This window comes from Aegilops tauschii, chromosome 4 (genome assembly GCF_002575655.3).
Source record: "Aegilops tauschii subsp. strangulata cultivar AL8/78 chromosome 4, Aet v6.0, whole genome shotgun sequence".
Classification (NCBI taxonomy): domain Eukaryota; kingdom Viridiplantae; phylum Streptophyta; class Magnoliopsida; order Poales; family Poaceae; genus Aegilops; species Aegilops tauschii.
In genome coordinates, this window is record NC_053038.3 from 289,156,769 (window position 1) to 289,180,140 (window position 23,372).

Below are 23,372 nucleotides of genomic sequence, written 5' to 3' on the forward strand. Positions count from 1 at the left end.
CCTGTCTACACACCGTACGACTCCAAGTCCAACTGTAACCTAACTGGAACAATAATATTCGACACAACTCTAACACCCGCTACCGGCTTGGTTGACCGAGTCGTCGTCTCAGCCGGTCTACACGATGGCCTCTGGACCGCCGCACGTGCCGTCACAACAGGCGCAGTACGGCGGGTCCTCCAGCTCCGCGGGCCCCAACGTTGGCCTCGACGCGCCGCCGTTCCACGTGGGGGGGCGTGTGATCACCGACCCGGCGCCGCTGCTCCGCACCGCCGAGCCGTACTCAGACGGCTCCCGCTTCGCCAAGCTCACCTTCGCCACCTACGACGGCACCGAGGACCCCCTCAACTGGCTTAACAGTGTGACCAGTTCTTCCGGGGGCAACGCACGCTCGCGTCGGACCGCACCTGGCTCGCTTCATATCACCTCTGAGGCGCCGCACAGACGTGGTATTACGCTTTCGAGCAGGACGAGGGCGGCATGCCTCCATGGGAGCGTTTTCGCGAGCTCTGCCTCCCTTCGCTTCGGACCGCCGATACGCGGGGGCCAGCTGGCGGAGTTGGGTCGTCTTCCCTTCACCTCTACGGTGCAGGACTTCACCTACCGCTTTCAGGCCATGGCGTGCCACGCGCCCGGCGTGACGGCAGCGGGCCGAGCTCTTCTTCGGCGGTCTACCGGATCATATCCGCGTGGACGTGGAGCTGCGGGGACCCCAGGACCTCCAGACGGCCATGTACTACGCCCGCGCGTTCGAGCGCCGCGCGGTGGCATCCAGCAGGTGTCACCGTCCCGGGCCGCTGGGCTGCCACCCTGGCCGGACGTTCCCGCGCAGGGTCGGTCTGCTCAGGCTTCCGCGGCACCCCTCGCCGCGACCGTGGCACGCCCGTTCCGCCGGCTCACCCCAGCCGAGCAACTCGAGCGTCGCCGTCAAGGGTTGTGCTTCAACTGCGACGAGCCCTACGTGCCCGGCCACGTCTGCCCACGACTCTTCTACCTGGAGGTTGTGGACTACATTGAGGAGGCAGCCGCCGCCACCGGGCTCGGCGCCCTGCCCGCCCCAGCGGCCACAAAGGTGTTTGGCGACGGTTGATCACCTCGAGGAGTTCCGCAAGCGCTTCCCCGCCTTCCAGCTCGAGGACGAGGTGTTTGTGCAGGCGGGGAGAAATGTTATGACCGGCATATTAGGTGTTTAGCCCAGTTAGTTGTGGCCCAGTCTATCTTATCTTTATTAGGGGCTTAGCCCAATTATCTTAGTAGGAGGATTATATAAACTCGTGTAAGGATCTGTTTTGGAATTAAGCAAGAAGCAATCATATTTGCTCGGCTTCCTTAGGGAGCCGGGAGACCTAACCCTAGCCGCCGCCTCCCCTACGCCATCTCCCTCTCAGCCGCCGCCTCCTCGCGCATGACGGCGGCCAGCCGCCGGCGGCTGCGAGTGCGTCCACGACCAGCTCCCTCCTTCCCCTACAACCTCCGGCCTAGACCCGGTAGAACCCTAGTTTCTAACAGTTACACTCTTTGTGTTTAGACCACCACTTCCTTTATTCTTCAGACATTTTAGATTCCACTTTATTTTAGACCAGGAAACATATTATTTAAAGAAAGTGGAATCTAAACATATTATTTAGATTCCACATGTCTTTGAATACAAATTAATCTTTCTGTTTATAATCTTAGCTCCCTAAACCAAAGATAACATCTAGAGTAAATGACTAGAGGCCAGTAATATACATGGCGCAATCTACTTTAGAGCAGAGTACCATGCTCTAAGGATGGTTCATCAAGAGAACCAGTGAGGCGCAGATTTATGATGTAAATGAGGGGCGATCATCCGGGTTGAACCCACCAAGTGCAAACGGTGATGCACATATATACGTCTGGAGTTCACCCATTTAACACTTCTCTGAAACCATTTTGAATGGTTTCTCTAAACCTTATTTCGAATACCCCTAATGTAGGCTGGTCGGTCCCAACGCTACTCTCAAATGGCAGGATCTGTTGGTTTTAAAGGATTTCCATAGGAATTCTGGAGGATTGTAATCCTTATGAACTTTTCCTTTGTGGGTTGTTTGATTTGTAGGATTATAATCCATAGCACTTCTTCCTGTGGGCTCATTTGAATTAATTTTCACAGGAAAACTTTCATTGACTCGTACAAAACAGAGAGGCTCACCCCTTTCCTGATTCCCACTGCAATCCTATGTAACTTTTTTCCTATTCCCACATTTTTGGAATCCTACAAAACAGAGAGGCTCACCCCTTTCCTGATTCAAGAAACTTCTTGTCCTTTCTAATGTGCATAGGCTTGTACCCAAAAACCGAAAAGAAACACTTTTAGAATCCATAATAAAACTAAATAAAATGCACTGGTTTTTAGGGATGAAATTTTACCGCATTTACATACTTCAGCTGCTTTAAGACTTCATCTGTATCCAACTCCTGCAGAAAACGATAATATTTCAAGAAATTAAAAGGCATCACTTTGAAGTAACATGTGTACGATCAACTCTACAGCATTTCGGGACGTATAATAGGTTAACCAAATTTTGTGTACTAGTAGATGACCAGAAACCAGCAGGATTTCCTGAGTTATCGGCTATACATTGTATATTCGAAGCAGAAGCAGTTTCTAACGAGTATTCAAAACAAGCTCAACGAACAAAAACAAGAGAACAATGCAAGAATGGATGAGATTCGTGCCTTGTTGGTCAACCGCTCTTCTAAAGCGAAGCGACAAGTGCAAGATGACTTCAAATATGCCAAGTACTCTTCCAAAACATATGGCTCATACAATCAAGCTTCAACGCCTACCAATTTCTACCTCAACCAAACCTTCTACAAGCAACAGCGACAAGTCAAGTTACAAGAAAACTTCGACAACTTCAAGTCGTCCTCCTACTACAAACAACTTCAAGCCGAGAGCTTCATCATCTACAACACCATCGGATGAGACCATCAAGACAAGTTTCATCAAATGCTTCACATGCGGCGGCCGAGGCCACAAGTCCTTCGAGTGTACCAACAAGTGTACCATGATTCTCAACGACGACGGTACGTACGACTCCATGAGTGAAGGAGAAATGGAAGCCCTTGAGAATGTGGCTATGCACCAGCAAGTGAATGAAGATGAAGATGACCAAGTCTTTTGTGACGAAGATTCAAGGCCCGCTCTAGTTGTCTCCAAGGTCTTGACTCTTCAACATCAACAAGACGAAGACCAAAGATGTCATATCTTCCGCACCAAGGCGGGCATCAATGGAAGGTCCGTGAAGGTCATCATCGACGGAGGAAGTTGCCATAATTTGGCAAGTGAAGAACTATGCTCCAAGCTCCAATTGGTCAAGATGAAGCACCCGCATCCCTACAAGGTCAATGGCTTAGCGACTCCGGCACAATTCCAGTGGAACACATGGTCCAAGTCTCCTTCAAGATCGGAGCATACGAAGACACATTGGAGTGTGACATTGTTCCTATGTCCGTTTGCCACCGCCTACTTGGACGACCTTGGCAATTTGACCGTGGCGTCATCCACAACGGGCGAACCAATCACTATAGCTTCAAGATGAAAGGGGAGGAGTACGTGCTACGACCTATGTCTCCAAGCCAAGTGATCGCCGACAAGCAAGCAACACACCATCGTGGAGAGAATAGTGAGAGCGAACCACCAAAAAGAGAGTGAGCGCCACAAGCCTAAATTGAGTGCCTCCACGATGAGTGACAAGAAAAACCTAGTGCTATTCGCTACCAAAAGTGAGATGAGAGAAGTCTGTGAGAACCCATCAAGTGTTATGCGCTATGTCCTATTATGCAAGGACGAGGCACCTAAAACTAACACCTCTCACAATCTACCTTTAGTGTTATCTTCTCTATTGCAGGAATGCCAAGATGTATTCCCCGACGAGCTACCTCTGGGTCTACCTCCTCTTCGAGGCATCGAACACCGCATCGACCTCATCCCCAGAGCACCTCTTCCTAACAAGGCTCCCTACCGCGTCAACCCCGAGGAAACCAAGGAGATCCAACGGCAAGTACAACAACTCATCGACAATGGCCATGTACGAGAAAGTTTGAGCCGTCCCGGTAATTCTTGTTCCCAAGAAAGATGGTACATTTCGCATGTCTTCCGATTGTCGTCCTATCAATGCTATCGCGGTTAGATATCGCTACCCCATTCCACGCTTAGACGACATGCTAGATGAGCTTAGCGAAGCCACAATTTTCTCTAAAATTGATCTTAAAAGTGGCTACTATCAAATACGCATCCAAGAAGGTGATGAATGGAAAACCGCTTTTAAAACCAAGTTTGGCTTATATGAATGGCTGGTCATGCCAATGGGTTTATCCGAAGCACCCGGCACCTTTATGCGTGTGATGCATTTCGTCCTTCGCCCATACATTGACGTATTTGTTGTGGTCTATTTCAACGATATTCTTGTCTTTAGCAAATCTATCAAAGACCATGTCAAACATCTTAGAACCGTTTTGCAAACTCTTAGAAAAGAGCGCCTTTATGCTAATATGGACAAATGCCTTTTTGGTGTTGATAAGCTCGTTTTCTTGGGTTTCGTTGTGTCTTCTAAGGGTGTTCATGTCGATGAATCTAAGATCAATGCTATTAAAACTTTGCCTCAACCAACCAACTTGCAACAAGTGCGAAGTTTGAATCTTGTATCACTCTTTATGTTTCCTCTCGTTTTCCCCTCGTGTTCTTCGTAGGATCCGCCCCAATCGTGAAAGATCGGCCCTAGGGTATCCACCCTACATCAGAAAATGTAATCGCAGCCACAAAAATAGTGGAAGCATGGGGGTATGCTTAAATATTGGCTTCTTTTGCTCTAGAATACCAAGGAAAAGTATTGTATAGCATGTGTTGAGTCGCGGGCTCACCCTGTCTGTGGCTGTGTCGTGTGTGTATGGCGGCTCACACAGGAACGGGAGGACTGGATGCTCCCTTCTAGGTCAGCACCTCCACATGGGCTTGGGCCCTAAGTGACAAAGCTAGATGGGCTGGGGCCCATACCGGTTCAACACTCCCCCTCAAGATGGGTGGTGGATGTCTATCATTCCCATCTTGTCACATGCTAAGTTACAGTTCTTTGTTCCCAGTCCCTTTGTCAAGCAATCTGCAAACTGCTGTCCGGTGCTGACATGAGTAAGGCTGATGATCCACGCATCAAGTTTCTCCTTAATGAAGAAGCGATCAATTTCCACATGTTTTGTCCTATCATGTTGAAATGGGTTATTAGCAATGGCTATAGCTGACTGATTGTCACACCACACCTTCAAGGGTCCCTTCCTCAGAAGTTTCAACTCGCTCAGTACATACTTCACCCAAAGCATCTCACCCAAACCTTGAGATAATGCTCTATACTCAGCTTCTGCTGTTGATCTAGACACAACCGTCTGTTTCTTGCTTCTCCATGACACCAAATTTCCTCCCACAAACACACAGTAGCCAGAAGTTGATCTTCTATCATCTTGACAACTGGCCCAATCAGAGTCACTATAGACATCCACCTCAAGATGTCCACTTTTCGCAAACCACAACCCTTTACCCGAAGTCTCCTTCAAGTATCTCAGAATTCTGTGCACAATATCAAGATGCCCACTCCTTGGTTCATGCATGTATCTGCTCACCACACCCACAGCATACGTAATATCAGGCCTGATATGACACAAGTACAATAACCTCCCAACCAGTTTCTGATAATCTTCGTTATTCAACAGTTCTCCTGATTGTGCTATCACTTGATGATTTTGTTCAATCGGAGTAGGGGCTACACGACATCCCATCATGCCCATGTCACTCAAGAGATCCGAGGTGTATTTTCGTTGGCACAAAGATATTCCCTTCTCTGTCCGGGCCACTTCAATACCAAGGAAGTATTTTAGGTTGCTCAAATCCTTTACCTCAAACTCCTTACTCAGACACCCCTTCAATCTCTCTATTTCCTCCTTATCATCTCCAGTGATGATAATGTCATCCACATAAACTGCAAGAATGGTGATCTTCCAACCAGAGTGTCTGTAGAACATTGTGTGGTCACCGTTACACTGACGGTACCCCATACCACGGACAGCACGCCTAAATCTATCAAAACCATGCCCTTGGTGATTGCTTCAGTCCATACAAGGATTTCTTCAGCCTGCATACCTTCCCCGTGGTTTCTTAAGTACCAAAACCTGGTGGTATCTCCATGTACACTTCTTCCTGCAACTCACCATGCAAGAAGGCATTTTTGACATCTAATTGATGCAACTTCCACCCAAAGTTTGCAGCACAGGAAACCAATATTCTTACTGTGTTCATCTTTGCCACTGGAGCAAACGTCTCGTCATAGTCAATTCCATAAGTTTGACTATATCCTCTGACGACCAATCTGGCCTTATACCGTTCTACCTTCCCCTTAGGATTCTGCTTCACTGTATAGATCCACTTACAACTAACTGCTTTCTTTTCTGCCGGCAACGTGGTTAGCACCCACGTCTTGTTTTTCCTCAGTGCTTCCAACTCTTCTATCATCGCTTCACGCCACTTCGGATCTTGCTTTGCAGTCTTCCAGTCCTTTGGGATTGACACGGTTTGAAGAGACGCCACATACGCTCTATAGGAAGGAGACAGAGCCTCATAACAGACATTTCCAATGTCATGATCATCAAAAACATCCGATGGTAAAGCCTTTTGTGCCGCTTCACGTGTCCCCTTTCACAACGCAATAGGCAGTTCCACTGTGTCAGATGAGCTTGCATCACTGCCTTGCTGCTCCCCCTGCACTTGTGGCTGCCGCCGAGAATATACCAGATGAGTGTCAGGTGAGTCATGCACTTGTGGCACTTGTTGCTGTCGTCGAGAGTACACTAGGGGAGTCGTCTGCCATCGATCTCGAACAGGGAGCTGGAGATTACCAATCTAAATGGAACCCACTGTTGGCTGGACCTGAACCTGCACATCACCATCAGTGAGAGTACCAGTCTGAATTGTACCACAATTGGCTGGATACGAGCCTGCACATCACCATTAGTGTTAGTACCCTCAGGATCACCATGAGTGGCCTGCTCCCCCTCTTGACCATCTTCCACAGGGTGCAGGTGGTCAAGCTCTGCAAACAACAGACTCAGGTATGTTGGCTCACCATAGAATGGCTCAGATTCCTTGAAAGTGACATCCACACTTACAAATCTGCGTCTTAGAGGGACACCAACATTTGTATCCCTGCTGACTAGAAGCATAGCCCAGAAAAACACACTTCACTGCCCGCGGATCTAGCTTCCCAACAGAAGGTCGGTGATCACGAACAAAGCAGGTACTGCCAAACAACTTTGGGCGAACAACAAACTTATTTTCTCCAAGAAGCAACTCACACGGAGATTTCATGTTGAGTATCCTTGAAGGTGTCCAGTTGATTAGGTATGTGGCTGTCATAATTGCTTCACTCCACAAAAACTTGGGCACATTCATGGTAAACATCAATGACCGGGCAACCTCAAGGATATGTCGGTTATTTCTTTCTGCCACTCCATTCTGAGGGGGGGTGTCTGGACAAGAAGTTTGATGAAGAATCCCTTGGTCAGACAAGAAGGCCCCAAAGATATTGTTCACATACTTTGTGCCACTGTTAGTCCTGATCACCTGCACCTGCACCTTAAATTGATTCTTCACCAAGGCATGGAAATCTTGAAAACATCTAAACACGTCGTCCTTGTGACGCATCAAATAAATCCAAGTCATACGAGTATAGCAGTCGATAAAGGTAACAAAGTACTTCATTCCATGCATTGAGACGACCGGGCTTTTTCATACATCCGAATGAACAAGCATAAAAGGAGATATGCTCCTAAGTCCCTTACTCGCATACGAGGCTCTTGTGTGTTTAGCATATTTCTAACACCCCCGATGTAACTTTCCATATTTGTAACTCCAACTCTTGCCATTTTCGGCTATGTGTTATGATATTCCCTTCGTGGTCAGGTTGTCTTTCGTTTTGCATTTTGTTCATGTCATACATTTCATATCATGTCATCTTGTGCATCTCATTTGCATACGTGTTCGTCCCATGCATCCGAGCATTTTCCCCGTTGTCCGTTTTGCAATCCGACACTCCCACATGCACCAGCGCACCCCCTCTTGTCTCTTTTCGTGAGCGGGTGTTAAACGTTCTCGGAATGGACCGAGTCTTGCCAAGTGGCCTTGGTACACCACCGGTAGACCACCTGTCAAGTTTCATTCCATTTGAAGGTCGTTTGACGCTCCAACGGTTAACCGGGTAACCGCAAAGGCCTTTTTATGTGTTGCAGCCAAACCCCCCTCCAAACAGCCAAATAACCCATCTAAGTCCCCTCCATGCTCTCGGTCATTCGATCACGATCGTGTGGGCGAAAACCGCACCTTATTTGGACACTCCTACCTCCTCCTACCTATAAATATGTGATCCCGAAATTTTCGGGCAAAACCCTAGTCTCCCCCTTCCTCCGTGCGCCGGACACGTCCGCCCGGCGCCGGACGCATCCGCCGCCGCACCCGAGCCAGCCAGGAGCCGCCACGTGGCGCGCCTCCGTCGCCGCCGGCCCGCCTGGCCCGTGGTCGGCCCTCCCGGCCCGCGCCTCCGCCGGCCGAGCCCGAGCGCCGCCGCCCGCTCGGCCCCGCGCCTCCGCCGCCGGCCGCCGTCCGCCGCCGCCGCCCCGGGCTCCGCGCCCAGCCGCCGCGCCCGTCTCCGGCTCCCGCGCCGCCGGCCCCCGTCGCCCCCTCATCGTCCGGCCGGCCAGATCCGGCAAGCCCCCACCTCCGGCCGCCCTCTCCCTCTCCTCCGGCGGCTACTCCGGCGGTCCTCGAGAGTCGTGCTAGAACCCTAGATCTGGGAAATAAGGTTGACCCCGAAATCTTCTAAGTCCAGAGTTTATCACTTTATGTTGCCCTGTTCATCGCATCATATCTCATTGCATACTGCTCCGTTTCATGCGTGTGATATATCAAAATGTTCATCACGAGATGCTCTTCATTTTGTTCCATTGTGCCATGCTCGTTTAAGTTCATCTTGATGCCCAAATCTCTGGTGCAAGAGTATTATATGATGTTTACTGCTGTTACTTATCAGAACTTGATGTTTTGTTATTTTTATTGCATTTGATGTGTGCATCTTATAGGCATGAGCTCTACAGGTGTTTTGATCTATGCTATGTCATCTTTACAGAGGTGTATGCCATATATTTTTGTGATCTATGTGGTGACTAGCACAAGCATGCAAACTAGGCTTCGTGATGTTTCTGTTTCGAGGGACTTAGAATTTTGCTAAGTCTTTTACCTGCTGTTATTTTGTTGCCATGTATCCATGTGTCTACAGTGAGATCCATGCTTCTTTTGAGTATGTTCAGTAAGGATGTTTTGTACATATAGTTGTCCTCTATCCATCCATGCCCCTGTTTGCAATTATGGAGTGCCATAGCATGTCTTAATCTTGCTCTATTTTTGCTATAAAATGTTCCTGGCAGAATGTTAACATGATATTCAATTTTGCCAAGGTTGTTGTAGTTGATCCTTACATGCTATGAACTTGCTCTTGTCATGGTTAGCTTCATGAACATGCCATCTTGCTGTAGGTATGCTTGTTTTGTCATGCATTGCTTTGTGATGAGTGAATCGAGCTCACAAAGATACCTTCATAATTCTGTTAATGTCATGCTCTGTTTTCTGCCAAGTCTGAAACCTGTTAACGAAACTTGCTATGTTTACATGGGTGCCATCATATCTTCTGTGCCTTTTTGGCTCATGATCAGTAAGGGACTTTTGTTCTATGCATTTAGTAGATTCATGCCATGCCTTGTTTTGCTATGATAAGTTCCTGTAGCATGTGTTTTGCTTGCTCTGAACATTGCTTCCTGATACTGTTTCAGCCATGTTCAGTATTTTCACTGTCTGTGAAGCTGATATCTTTTGCACTTTTGCCATGCTTGTTTGAACCTCTTATATTGTGATCTAGCCGTAGCTCAGTGTTCATCTTTTGTTAAGCATCTTGAGTACATCACTGCCATATGCTTTGTTGCTATGTTGGAGTGCTGTAGCATAGTTACTTGATGTATTCTAAGTGCTATCCTGCTGTTAATCGCAGTATTATGTCATTCTTGTTTTGTTTGCCATTTGCAAACCGTGCATCCGTTTCCGGTGATCTTTATATTGATTTCGACCGAAATCATCTCATCTTTCCAGTGGCATACTTGGTTTGCCAAGTTGCTGCCTTGTTCATCCTTTTTCTTCCGGAGCACGCATACACATCGCATATCATATCTCGCATATCATGCATGTATTGCATCATGTTGCTTGTGCATTTCCCGTGATTAATTGTGGTTCCATTGCTTATGTTCTTGCTGTGGGTAGAGCCGGGAGACAAGTTCGTGAACGAGGAACCTATTAAGTACGCTTATGAGGATCAAGCCTTCGACAACTCTGAGAACCTTGCAGGCAAGATGACCATACCCTCGAAATCACTTCTATCTTTGCTTTGCTAGTTGTTCGCTCTATTGCTATGCTGCGCTACCTACCACTTGCTATATCATGCCTCCCACATTGCCATGTCAAGCCTCTAACCATCCTTTCCTAGCAAACCGTTGTTTGGCTAAATTATCGCTTTTGCTCAGCCCTTCTTATAGCGTTGCTAGTTGCAGATAAAGTTGAAGTTGGTTCCATTGGAACATGAATTTTTTTGGAATATCACAATATCTCTTATTTAATTAATGCATCTATATATTTGGTAAAGGGTGGAAGGCTCGGCCTTATGCCTGGTGTTTTGTTCCATTCTTGCCGCCCCAGTTTCCGTCATACCGGTGTTATGTTCCTTGAGTTTGCGTTCCTTACGCGGTTGGGTGATTTATGGGACCCCCTTGACAGTTCGCCTTGAATAAAACTCCTCCAGCAAGGCCCAACCTTGGTTTTATCATTTGCCTACCTAAGCCCTTTTCCCTTGGGTTTTCGCGAGCCCGAGGGTCATCTTTATTTAACCCCCCCGGGCCAGTGCTCCTTCGAGTGTTGGTCCGAACCGAGCAGCCTGCGGGGCCACCTCGGGGAAACTCGAGGCCTGATTTTACTCGTAGCTTGACTTATCCGGTGTGTCCTGAGAACGAGATATGTGCATCTCCTATCAGGATTTGTCGGCGCATCGGGCGGCTTTGCTGGTCTTGTTCCATTGTCGAAATGTCTTGTAAACCGGGATTCCGAGACTGATCGGGTCTTCCCGGGAGAATGTTTATCCTTCGTTGACCGTGAGAGCTTATAATGGGCTAAGTTGAGACACCCCTGCAGGGTATTATCTTTCGAAAGCCGTGCCCGCGGTTATGTGGCAGATGGAAATTTGTTAATGTCCGGTTGTAGAGAACTTGACACTTGACTTAATTAAAATACATCAACCGTGTGTGTAGCCGTGATGGTCTCTTTTCGGCGGGGTCCGGGAAGTGAACACGGTTTGAGTTATGAATGAACGTAAGTAGTTTCAGGATCACTTCTTGATCATTTCTAACTTCGCGACCGTTGCGTTGCTTCTCTTCTCGCTCTCTTTTGCGTATGTTAACCACCATATATGCTTAGTGCTTGCTGCAGCTCCACCTCATTACACCATCCTTTCCTATAAGCTTAAATAGTCTTGATCTCGCGGGTGTGAGATTGTTGAGTCCTCGTGACTCACAGATTCTACCAAAACAGTTGCAGGTGCCGATGATGCCAGTGCAGATGACGCAACCGAGCTCAAGTGGGAGTTCGACGAGGAACGTGGTCGTTACTATGTTTCGTTTCCTGATGATCAGTAGTGGAGCCCAGTTGGGACGATCGGGGATCTAGCATTTGGGATTATCTTATTTTCATTTGGATTTGACCGTAATCGGTCTATGTGTGAATTTTGGATGATGTATGAATTAATTTATGTATTGTGTGAAGTGGCGATTGTAAGCCAACTCTCGTTATCCCATTCTTGTTCATTACATGGGATTGTGTGAAGATGACCCTTCTTGCGACAATACCTACAATGCGGTTATGCCTTTAAGTCGTGCCTCGACACGTGGGAGATATAACCGCATCGTGGGCGTTATAATATTCGCAAGCATCACATGTCAACTTGCCCTTGCCTATGCCACACATAACATCCGGAAATATTCTACTCATCTTATCAAAAGATACATGCCCCATCCTACAGTGATGAATCATCGCCTGCTTCTCCTTGTTCTCCATGGTCCCAGCACACACCAAGTCCGGTTGCACCTCCTGGTCCATATACCAGAGCCCCCTACGCTTGGTGCCAGTACCAACCGTCTGCCTCGTTTGTTGTCAAGAATCACACGACAGTCTATTTGATCAATGAGAGTACTCATCGAGACCAAGTTGACAGGAAAAGCTGGCACATGTAAAATTGAGGATAGGGAGATGCTCGAAGTACATTGTACTTTGCCAACCCCTATGACAGGCTGCTTTGTACCATCGGCAGTTTGTATAGTGCCCTTGTGAGTAGGAGGTTGCTTATTGTAAGAGTCAAACACACCGGATTTACCCGCAACATGCTTAGATGCTCCAAAGTCTAGAACCCATTTTGGACCATTTTCATTAGTGGCAAGAGATGCCTTTTCCGGATTATCTTCATCAGTGGAGGCCCAGTGAGCAATCTCCATAGGCAGCAGCATCTACTCCTCTGCCTCTGCCTCCAAACTTCATGCATGATATTGAAAGCATGGAGCTCCTCCAACTCAGCCCTCAACTTAACGGTCTGAGCATCCTTCTCACGTGTCACCCCCTCGGTTGTTTACTTGTCAGCCTGGATTTCCTCCACCTTCCTCTTGAGGCTCTCCAATTCCTTCACCATTTCAGTTTCTGCCACAGACATGTTGTATTTCTCCTCTACTTCTGCAACCACCTCCAGTCGCTACCTCTTTCTCCCTCTCATTTCTGCTTCTGCAACCACCTCCAGTCGCTTTTCTCCCTTTCATTTCTGCTTCTGCAACCACCTCCAGTCACTGCCTCTTTCTCCCTCTCATTTCAGTCACCGTCCCCTTTTCTCCCTCTGGCTAGCAGCAGCTCCACGCAGCACACAACAGAATCAGATCAATAGCAAGCACCAGCCACACTCCTCCAGCAGAACAGCAGCCTCCACTTCCCCTTTCAATCAGCGGCACAACACTGCACCACTTTTCCTTCCTCAGCAGCAGGACAGCAGACCAACAGCAAACTCAGCTTAGGCAGCTACAGTCTTCTTTTCTCCCCTTCTCCTCTGCCACAGCGCCACAGCAACGAAGCAGCAGCTCTCTCCTTCTCCTCTCACCACCAACAGCAAGCAACATCAATTCAGCGCAGTCCCAGGCTCCCAGCTGCCTCCTCTTCCCTTTCCAATCAGCAGCAGCACCAAATCAGCGCAGCACAGCAAGCAGCAAGCAGCAACGAGCAGCCCCCGCAAAAAAAAAGGAAAAAAAAAAGAGCAGCCTCCACAGCCTTCCTTCTAGAACGACCTTCCTCTCCTCTGCATACAGCAGCAGTTCGTCCCCTCTCCTTCCTTTACCAATCTGCAGCAATCAGCAACCGCAGCCAGCCGCACCTCCTCTGCTCCAGCAGCCGCACTCAAGTGCGAGCAAGCAACAGCAGTAGGACCCTTCTTCTCTCCCTTCGCGCAGCGCAGCAGCTCCTTTCTTCTTTCCTCTCCTACCAAGCTCGCTGCCCCCAGCTCGCAGGAACCAACCAGCCGCCGTGTTATGAACGGCATATACTACAGCCCAGGCAGTTAGGGGCCTGGCCCAGTTATCTTATCGTTATTAGGGGCTTAGTCCAGTTATTGTATTTGGAGATTATATAAACTCATGTAGGACTCGTTTGAAGTTAAGCAGAAGCAATTATATTTGCTCGGCTTCCTGAAGGGAGACGGGAGACACTAACCCTAGCCGCCGCCTCCTGCGCCATCTCTCTCTCTCGCGCGCGCGACGGCGCCCCAGCGCCGGCGACCTCGCCTTCCTCCACGCCAAGCCCCCTTCCACCCCTATAACCTAAGAGGTCGTCCTGGTAGGGACTCGGTTCCTATCAATCTGGTATCAGTTGTCTCGGGATCGATCATGTCCGCTCCTCCGCCCAAGGCATCTGCACCTTCCTCGCGGGGCAATATGGGCTGCAGCCGCCCGCCCCCGTCACCACCATCACGGGTCCGCAGCAGCTCCCGTGGCAGCCGCCACCACCGGCGACCTCCGTCGCATCCATCATGCCGCTGACGCAGCAGCAGCCGCCGCCGCCACCGGCGATCTCGGGGCCGGGCCTTACGACGACGGCCCGCACACTCGGACCCATCCACCAGGTCCGGTTCCCCCCGTCGCCCTCTTTGCTACCGGCCTGGCTTGCCGGGTCCATCGAGCCAGTCTACACGATGGCCTCGGGACAGCCGCACGTGCTGTCACCGCCGCGCCGCCCCCGACCGTGCAGCTCGGCGGGTCCTCGGGTGCCGCGGGTCCCTACGATGGTGTGGACAGGCCCCTTTTCCATGGCGGTACTCTGCAGCCCGCACACTCGGCGCCGTCGCCCTGTCTGTTCCGCGCGGATGGCACATACCCGCCCGTCGTCCACGCCAGCCACCGCCAAGATTCTCCAAGCTGGAGTTCGCGACCTACGACGGCACCGTCGACCCCCTGAATTGGCTCAACCAATGCGACCAATTTTTCAGGGGGCAGCGCACGCTTGCGTCCGACCGCACCTGGATCGCCTCCTATCATCTACGAGGCGCCGCCCAGACGTGGTATTACGCCCTCGAGCAGGACGAGGGCGGCATGCCACCATGGGAGCGTTTTCGCGATCCGTGCCTCTTGCGCTTCGGTCCGCCTATACGCGGGAGCCGTCTGGCAGAGCTTGGGCGCCTTCCGTTCCTCACCACAGTGCAAGACTTCGTCGACAGCTTCCAGGCACTGCCGTGCCACGCCCCCGGCGTTTCGGCTCGTCAGCGGGCTGAGCTCTTTGTCGGCGGCCTACTGGACCACATCCGCGTGGACGTGGAGATGTGCGGGCCACAGGACCTCCAGACGGCAATGTACTACGCCCGCGCGTTCGAGCGCCGCGCGGTGGCCATCCAGCAGGCGTCACCGCCCCGGGCCGCTGGGCCGCCACCCTGGCCGGAAGTTCCCGCGCAGGGTCGGCCTGCTCAGGCTTCCGCGGCGCGCCCGTTCCGCCGGCTCACCCCGCCGAGCAACACGAGCGTCGCCGCCAAGGGTTGTGCTTCAACTGCGACGAGCCCTACATGCCCGGCCACGTCTGCCCACGACTCTTCTACCTGAAGGCTGCGGACTACATTGAGGAAGACACCGCCGCCGCCGGGCTCGGCGACCTGCCCACCCCAGTTGATGCGGAAGTGCTTGGCGGCCGTTGATCCCTTCGAGGAGTTCCGCAGCTCGAGGACGAGCTGTTTGTGCAGGCGGGAAGAGATGTTATGACCGGCATATACTACAGCCCAGGCAGTTAGGGGCCTGGCCCAGTTATATTATCGTTATTAGGGGCTTAGCCCAGTTATCGTATTTGGAGATATAAACTCATGTAAGGACTCATTTGAAGTTAAGCAGAAGCAATCGTATTTGCTCGACTTCCTGAAGGGAGCCAGGAGACCTAACCCTAGCCGCCGCCTCCTGCGCCATCTCTCTCTCTCCCTCTCTCTTTCACGCGCGCAACGGCGCCCCGCGCCAGCGACCTCGCCTTCCTCCACGCCAAGCCCCCTTCCACCCCTATAACCTAAGAGCTCGTCCTAGTAGGGACTCGGTTCCTATCACGCTGTGACGCTCAGCTGCATGTGCGCGCACACACAGCCACGCCCGCCCAGATGCGCCGCCGCCTCCTCGCCGGTCTCCGCCGCCGGCCGACGACTAGGCCACCGTCGCCGTCGTCCCCAGCACCTCGCCTCCGTCTGATACCATGTTGAGTCGCGGGCTCACCCTGTCCGTGGCTGTGTCGTGTGTGTATGGCGGCTCACACAGGAACGGGAGGACTGGATGCCCCTTCTAGGTCAGCACCTCCACATGGGCTTGGGCCCTAAGTGACAAAGCTAGATGGGCTGGGGCCCATACCGGTTCAACAGCATGTTTAAGAACAAGGCAGCCGCTAGAGCATCCTTGAAAAAGTAGAGTACCTTCTAACAATAAAACCATTACACAAAATACAATGGAACTACAGACGTATAATTTTCTGTGTAGAAGTAATTTGCACTAAGTTAAATAATAATTTACAATATCACAAACCTAAAACAATTATAGAGACTATAGACTAAGAACTTAAAGTTGTTCTTCTCAAGATACTTTCAATCGTACAAATATCCAGGGGTGGAGCCAGGATTTAGACATAGGGGGGCCAAAGCCGACAATCCAAAAAAAACATAACGTCGCAAATATATTAGGTGATTTTGATAGTTAAACATGGATCTCATTGTTTTCTCAAAGAATCAAATAGACTGTTTTTTCTCATCACGACTATACACACCCATGCACAGTTAACAAGTTAAATCTAAATGGTAGAATCATTGCATCATTCTAATTTGCGGTATCAAATCGCGAGGATAAAACAAGAAATTGTTGCGTGTGATTAATTTCATCTAAATCATAGAAATTGCAGCTACTGATCCATCTATATCGATAAATCCTAGCGCCGACGAAGGAGCGACTGACCATAAATTGTATCGCACGGAACAAATAAACGAATATTGACGACCAGGAACATATGAACAAACTTGAAATTGCAGCAATACTTGAAATTGCAGCAATACTGATCCATCTATATCGATAAATCCTAGCGCCGACGAAGGAGCGACTGACAGCATAGAACAAATAAACGAATACTGACGACCGGGAACATATGAACGAACCTGGAGCAATTGATGCTTGGCCACTTATCCATCTAAATCTTATCGCACAAAACAAATAAATGAAGGAGCGATTGACCGCAAATTTTCTAGGGTGTCCTCGTGGTTGCCGGGTGCGGCCTAACAACTTTGGCCGTCGGTGTTGATCGGCTGCGAGGCTCGGCGCTGCCCCACCATTTGCCAACCGGCAAACTGCCCGCCGCTGCGAGAAGTGCGTTGGGATCGAAATAAGCGATAATCTGTCATTAGTATCATGGACCAAGCAGCCTGTTTGTCTTCGATAGTGGTGGGTGGACTACAAAGGTTCAATACTGGGCTGGCTAGTATATGGGCTGAGTTGTTGGGTTGGGCTACGTTATTGCTTGCCTCGCTGCAGCCCTTGAGCGCATGTATTGGGGGGGGGGGGGGGGGGGGGGGTATGCCTAAATGGCCTGGCCCCTGCTCGTCCCCCCTTGGCTCCGCCACTGCAAATATCCGTTACATACAACAGGTTGATGATATTTTGGACCTTACATGCAAAATAATTACACCTTGAACTCTCGATAACACTATACAAGTCTAGAATTGGTGACGAATGACTTCTTAACTACAGAAATAAAGAATATTCGTTTGTACATATGTTTGTAATTTCTTATATATTCTAGGAACTAAGACAATATTTCATAGTAACACCTTAGAAATTACATTACGGTAGCTGCCACTAAGTACTAAGTTCGCTAAGATGCTATACGTTACTTAAAAAAATCAAGAAATAATTACCTGTGGAACAGCACAATCAGCATGAGCTGGATCCCAGAGAAGACAACAAAAACAATCCCAATCATCTGACTGACCAACATATAGGGGTGCCCTACAGGAGATCCCAATGATAAAATTGTAAGAGATATTACAAAGATACGTAAGATATGAACAAGGGAAAGCGAAATTTGTTAAATTTGTATCAAATATGTTTATGGGGTATAAGCGAGAGAGTTAGGTGTTGTAGTCAAACAATTGTAACCTGGGCCTAATATATAAAGGCACCACAGGGTAACCAAAACAGAATAGACAAAATAGGTAGGTTTAAACAGAAGATCGCAAGAGGGACGGACAGGCCACGCATGGCAGGGGCAGCTAGACCAGCCGTGGCAGGTGGTCAGAACCTCGGCAAACTTCGTCTTTTCGTGTATCTTGATTTAATACAACAGGGAGGAACACCCCAGCAATGGCTCCTGAGATGTAGACTTCTGCCAAAACCTGTCATCAAACATAGTTCGCCATCGTCTACTTTCTGCAATGTTCTTGGAAGACCAAGCATTATGAGTCTAACAACTAGTCTTGACTAGTCGCGCGACTAGTCTAGTAGTCTCAATCTGATTGTCGGCTAGGTTCTTCGTGTGGACTAGCTCTGTGAGTCGAGAAGTGGAGCGACTAGTCAGCGTGTTTGAGTCGACCAACTGAATTTGAAGGGATAAGTGAGCAGCCCACGGAAGGGAAAAATTGCAACCCTAGCTTTTCAGGCTCCTCCACAACGAGCCGCCTGCCCGCCTCACCTGGGACAAGGCCGCCGCCACCACCCACTGACCCGCCATTGCCGGCGGTGGTGGCCAGGAGCATTCTGCTCCTCTTCCTCTGCTGGATCCGCCCCTACTGTTATGCTCCTCCCCTGGATCCGCCCCTCTGCTGCTATGTTCCTCCTGGATCCGTCGGAGGTGGCAAGCAAGCACTCCTCTGATGTTGTAGCAAGTAATTTCTCCCTTCACTCCTTCCCTTCTTGGGTTTGATTTCTCCCCTGCGGCCCTGGCCATTGGATATTACAATTGGCCCAGCCTCGGGTTCTTCATTCACTTCCCATGCATTCAATTTTTATTGTATGCTGTACGGTACTATACAATGTATGCTACATACTATGCATTAGTAGCTGAGTACTGTAAGTTGAGTACTACAGTACCATGTCGACTAGTCCGGTAGTAGTCTAGAGTAGTCACGATTAGTCTATGAGTCTCAGGGCTCCTTTGATTCAAAGGAATTCCATGGGATTTTTAAAGGGTTAGAACCCTTAGGATTTTTTCCTACATTGGTTGTTTGATTCATAGGATTGAATCCTATAGGAATTTTTCCTATGGAATCATGTGTACTACTCCCTCCGTTCCTAAATATTTGTCTTTCTAGAGATTTCAACAAGTGACTACATAAGAAGCAAAATGAGTGAATCTACACTCTAAAATATGTCTACATACATCCGTATATGATAGTCCATTTGAAATATCTAAAAAGACAAATATTTAGGAACGGAGGGAGTAGATTTCATTGGAAATCTAGCATCCACTCCCACCCCTTTTTTCACTTCCTTTGATTTTCCTATGGCATCAAACACTCTGTGCTAATCCTATGGGATTCAAGTGGGCAATGCTACTTCAATCCTTTATTTTTCCTATTCCTGCGTTTTGAGACGAATCAAAGAGGGCCTCAACCTCGGCTCGACTCGTCAACTCGTAATTCTTGTGGAATACCCAACGTCTATTTCTAACAAAACTTATGTGGGGTTCAGATCTTAAAGTCTATTTCTAGCAAAAACGTATGTCGGGTCAAAATCATAAGTTTAAACATGTCACTTTTTGTGCTACGTGCCTGCTTCAGACCAGAAATCAAGCAAGTGTGGCTAGTTTATAGTTCAGATGTGCGGCTATATATCTAGCAAACAGTTGAACCAATACAAACAACCTTGAGGTAGTATGGAAAAGATAGTTCTAGGCTTGTAGCTTCTACACACTAAAGAATGTTTAGGGAATTTGTACAAAAGCAAATCATAAGTAACAAGCATGCAGTAACTCAGATGAGAGAGGCTGACATGGCAATTTGATATTTGATATTTCCACTAATTGAGCTGTTATAAAATCAAAGTTAATAGAAATACCTATCAAATAAAAAACTGCAAAGTTCTTTACCTTCTCCACTTGCCACAGATTACTGGCTTGTTAGGATCTCCTGTGCTCAAGACCTCACGGCATTGTACCCAATTACCAGTTGAACTTGAAGATTTGTTGTGATTATTCTTTGAACAGAACTACGCAAGCAAGAAACCAGCTTAAGAAACTGTATGTGGGAATTACTACTAACTCAAAAATAGAAATCTTACATTCAGTTTCATGAGTTCAGCAGGATCAAATTCAGAGGGCGCTGTGAAATAACCATCGCTACTACACAAAACGAAGTAGAATAAATTGTTTAAAAAACGAAGCATAATAAACATGAAACAAGAGCATTAAGAATATAAGCAAAACTAAACAGGAACCACTCATACCACAAGATAACACATTATGAGTTCAAATTTATTTGTTGGACTACACCAACACTAAGGGCTCCTTTGATTCAAAGGAATTCCATGGGAATTTTAAAGGGTTAAGCAATGTGAAATGTCATAGCTATAAAGCCCATATAAGTGAAGGAAGTATAGAAATTATCAGATTATTTTCAGTTGTCAGTCACTTACACAGAGAAGTACATATAAATAACTAGAACCTGGTAGATCCATAACCACAAAAAACTAATCAAAGGCAATGTAGCATGTGTGAAATTAAAATAAAATCTATGAATCATGAAAAATGATGTATTTCATTCTGCTACCACTTAACATGACATCATTATAATCTATGACCGAGTAGGAACAAAATTTTGCACAAAAGGGGGAAAAAACAGCACTACTAGAGTAGAACCCTTAGGATTTTTTCCTACATTGGTCGCTTGATTCATAGGATTGAATCCTATAGGAATTTTTCCTATGGAATCATGTGTACTTGATTTCGTTGGAAATCTAGCATCCACTCCCACCCCTTTTTTCACTTCTTTTGATTTTCCTATGGCATCAAACACTCTGTGCTAATCCTATGGGATTCAAGTGGGCAATGCCACTTCAATCCTTTATATTTCCTATTCCTGCGTTTTGAGAATCCTACGGATCAAAGAGGGCCTAAAGCATTGAATAAATTAGATACTAGTTCGGAACTAGGGTATACGGTACCATAAGTTTGCAACAGAGAAGCCATCTGATTGCACTATATTCCAACCAGCCAGTCATGAGTGCAGGCAACTTTGTTCTCAAACCTTTAGTTTTATTTTGGACTTTCAAAATTTACTATTTTCCTGACATGTATAGGTCTTCCATATCTTCTATGATATTTTAAGTTCCTATTACTTGACTGATCAATAACAATACAAACATAAATATTACTGGTAAATATTTTTAAAATATCAAACTTTGCAATGAAAACAGAATCAGCGTTCAAGATTAAAAGCACAAAACACCTCTTGTCCAATGGCAAGTAGCAGCCTAATACCACTACCAACAACAATAATGACCACAACAAAGCCTTTCAGTCCCAAACAAGTTGGGGTAGGCTAGAGTTGAAACCCATAAGATCTGAAAACCAAGTCATGGTTCTGGCACGTTGATAGCTAACATCCACACACCTATGTCCATGGCTAGTTCTTTGGTGATATTCAAGTCCTTCAGATCTCTCTTACGGACCCTCCCATGTCAAGTTTGGTCTACCCCGACCTCTCTTGACATTATTAGTGCGCTTCATCTGTTCGCTAAGCATTGGCGCTTCTGGATACCTGTGTTGTATATGCCCAAACCATCTCAGACGATATTGGACAAAATTCTCTTCAATCTGAGATACCCCAACTCTATCACGCATATCATCATTCTGGACCCAATCCTTTCTTGTGTGGCCACATATCCATCTCAGTGTGTGCATCTCTGCTACACCCAACTGTTGGACATGTTGCCATTTTAGTTGGCCAACATTCTGTGCCATGCAACATCATAGGTCGAATCGCCATCCTACCTAGCCTTTAGCTTTTGTGGCACTATCTTGTCACAGGGAACACAAGAAACTTGGCACCACTTCAGCAATCAGGCTTTGATTCGATGGCTCACATCTTCAGCGATATCACCATCCTTCTGCACCATTGACCCCAAATATCGAAAGGTATCCTTCTGAGGTACCACCTGCCCACCAAGGCTAACCTCCTTCTCCTCGTGCCTAGTAATACTGAAACCACACCTTGTGTACTCAGTTTTAGTTCTACTAAACCTAAAATCTTTTGATTCCAAAGTTTGTCTCGGCAGCTCTAACTTTCTATTAAACTCCGTCTGACTATCATCGACTAGCACCACATCATCCGCAAAGAGCACACGCCATTGGATGTCTCCTTGTATATCCCTTGTGACCTCATACATCACCAAAGCAGAAAAGACAAGGGCTCAAAGTTGACCCTTGGTGCAGTTCTATTTTAATTGCAAGTCATTAATGTCGCCATCATTTGTTCGAACACTTGTCACGACATTATCATACATGTCTTTGATGAGGATAATGTATTTCGTTGGGACTTTGTGTATCTCCAAGGCCCACCACATGACATTCTGCGGCATATTATCGTAGGCCTTTTCCAAGTCAATGAACACCATGTGCAGGTCCTTCTTTTGTTCCATGTATCTCTCCATAAGTTGTTGTACCAAGAAAATGGCTTCCATCGCCGACCTCCCAAGCATGAAACCAAAATGATGTTTGGTCACACGTGTCATTCTTCTTATGGGTGCTCAATGAGTCTCTCCCATGGCTTCATTGTATGGCTCATCAGCTTAATTCCACGGTATTTGTACAACTTTGAACAACCCCATTGTTCTTGAAGATTCTTGAAGATTGGTACAAATAATATACTCCGCCTTCATTCTTCGAACATCTTGTCTCACCAAAATGAGATTGAAAAGCTTAGTTAGCCATAATATCGATATGTCTCCCAGGCCTCTCCACACCTCAATGGGGGATCTTGACCATCGTATAGATGTCCCTTTTGCCTTTCTTCGTGTTTAAACGTTGGTAGAGGGTCCTCGTACGCCCAATCCCTAGCTTCACTCACAACTCACTTCGTGGTCTTCTTTGCCACCTTGTACTCTCTATGTTGTCTGCACTCATATCCAAGTGTGGGCATTTGAATCAACCTTTCTTTTCCTTAATAGCCTTCTGGACAGCATCGTTCCACCACCAGGTATTTAGCTTTGCTTCTACTTTCCCTTCCTCTTAAGCCACCTTCCAAACGCAAGTCGCTACCTCTCTCTCTCTCCCTCTCTCTCCCTCTGTCCCCCTCTCTCCCTCTCTCTCCCTCTCTCTCCCTTTCTCTCCCTCTCTCTCCCTCTCTCTCTCTCTCTCCCTCTCTCCCTCTCTCCAAGTATCACCTTACAATCTAGGCAAGCACGCATGTCTTCTCTTCTCGAGAGGATGGAATCAATCTGGCTAGATCGTTGATCACTACTAAAAGTCACTAGATCAGATTCTCTCTTTCTGAATGTGTTAGCTACGATCATGTCATAGGCTAAAGCAAAGCTTAAGACATCCTCTCCTTGATTCTTGCTGCCATAACCAAAGCCATCATGCACCCTTCAAAACATGTGTTAACATACCGACGTGGCCAATGAGGTCTCCTCTTATGAAGAGCTTGTCGCCAATAGGTACACTCCTAACCATGTCCAGGCTTCCTAGAACTCCCTAT

General features: G+C 47.8%; 1 protein-coding gene across 10 annotated transcripts in view; it reads right to left on the minus strand.

The window, feature by feature from the left end:
- Positions 1-23,372, minus strand: part of LOC109735409 (uncharacterized) — a 36,156-nt gene that overhangs the window by 3,792 nt on the left and 8,992 nt on the right. For 5 of the 10 annotated variants that reach the window (XM_020294622.4, XM_020294618.4, XM_020294623.3 and 2 more), the window contains 4 exons: positions 19,957-20,017; positions 19,766-19,884; positions 17,598-17,688; positions 2,392-2,439 (listed from right to left, as the gene is read on the minus strand). In XM_020294622.4, coding sequence (XP_020150211.1) covers positions 2,392-2,439; positions 17,598-17,688; positions 19,766-19,884; positions 19,957-20,017 — 319 coding nt within the window. Of the gene's footprint in view, positions 1-2,173; positions 2,440-17,597; positions 17,689-19,765; positions 19,885-19,956; positions 20,018-23,372 lie in introns of all 10 variants that reach the window. The other 5 variants (XM_073496570.1, XM_020294619.4, XM_073496571.1 and 2 more) reach the window with 2 other exon arrangements.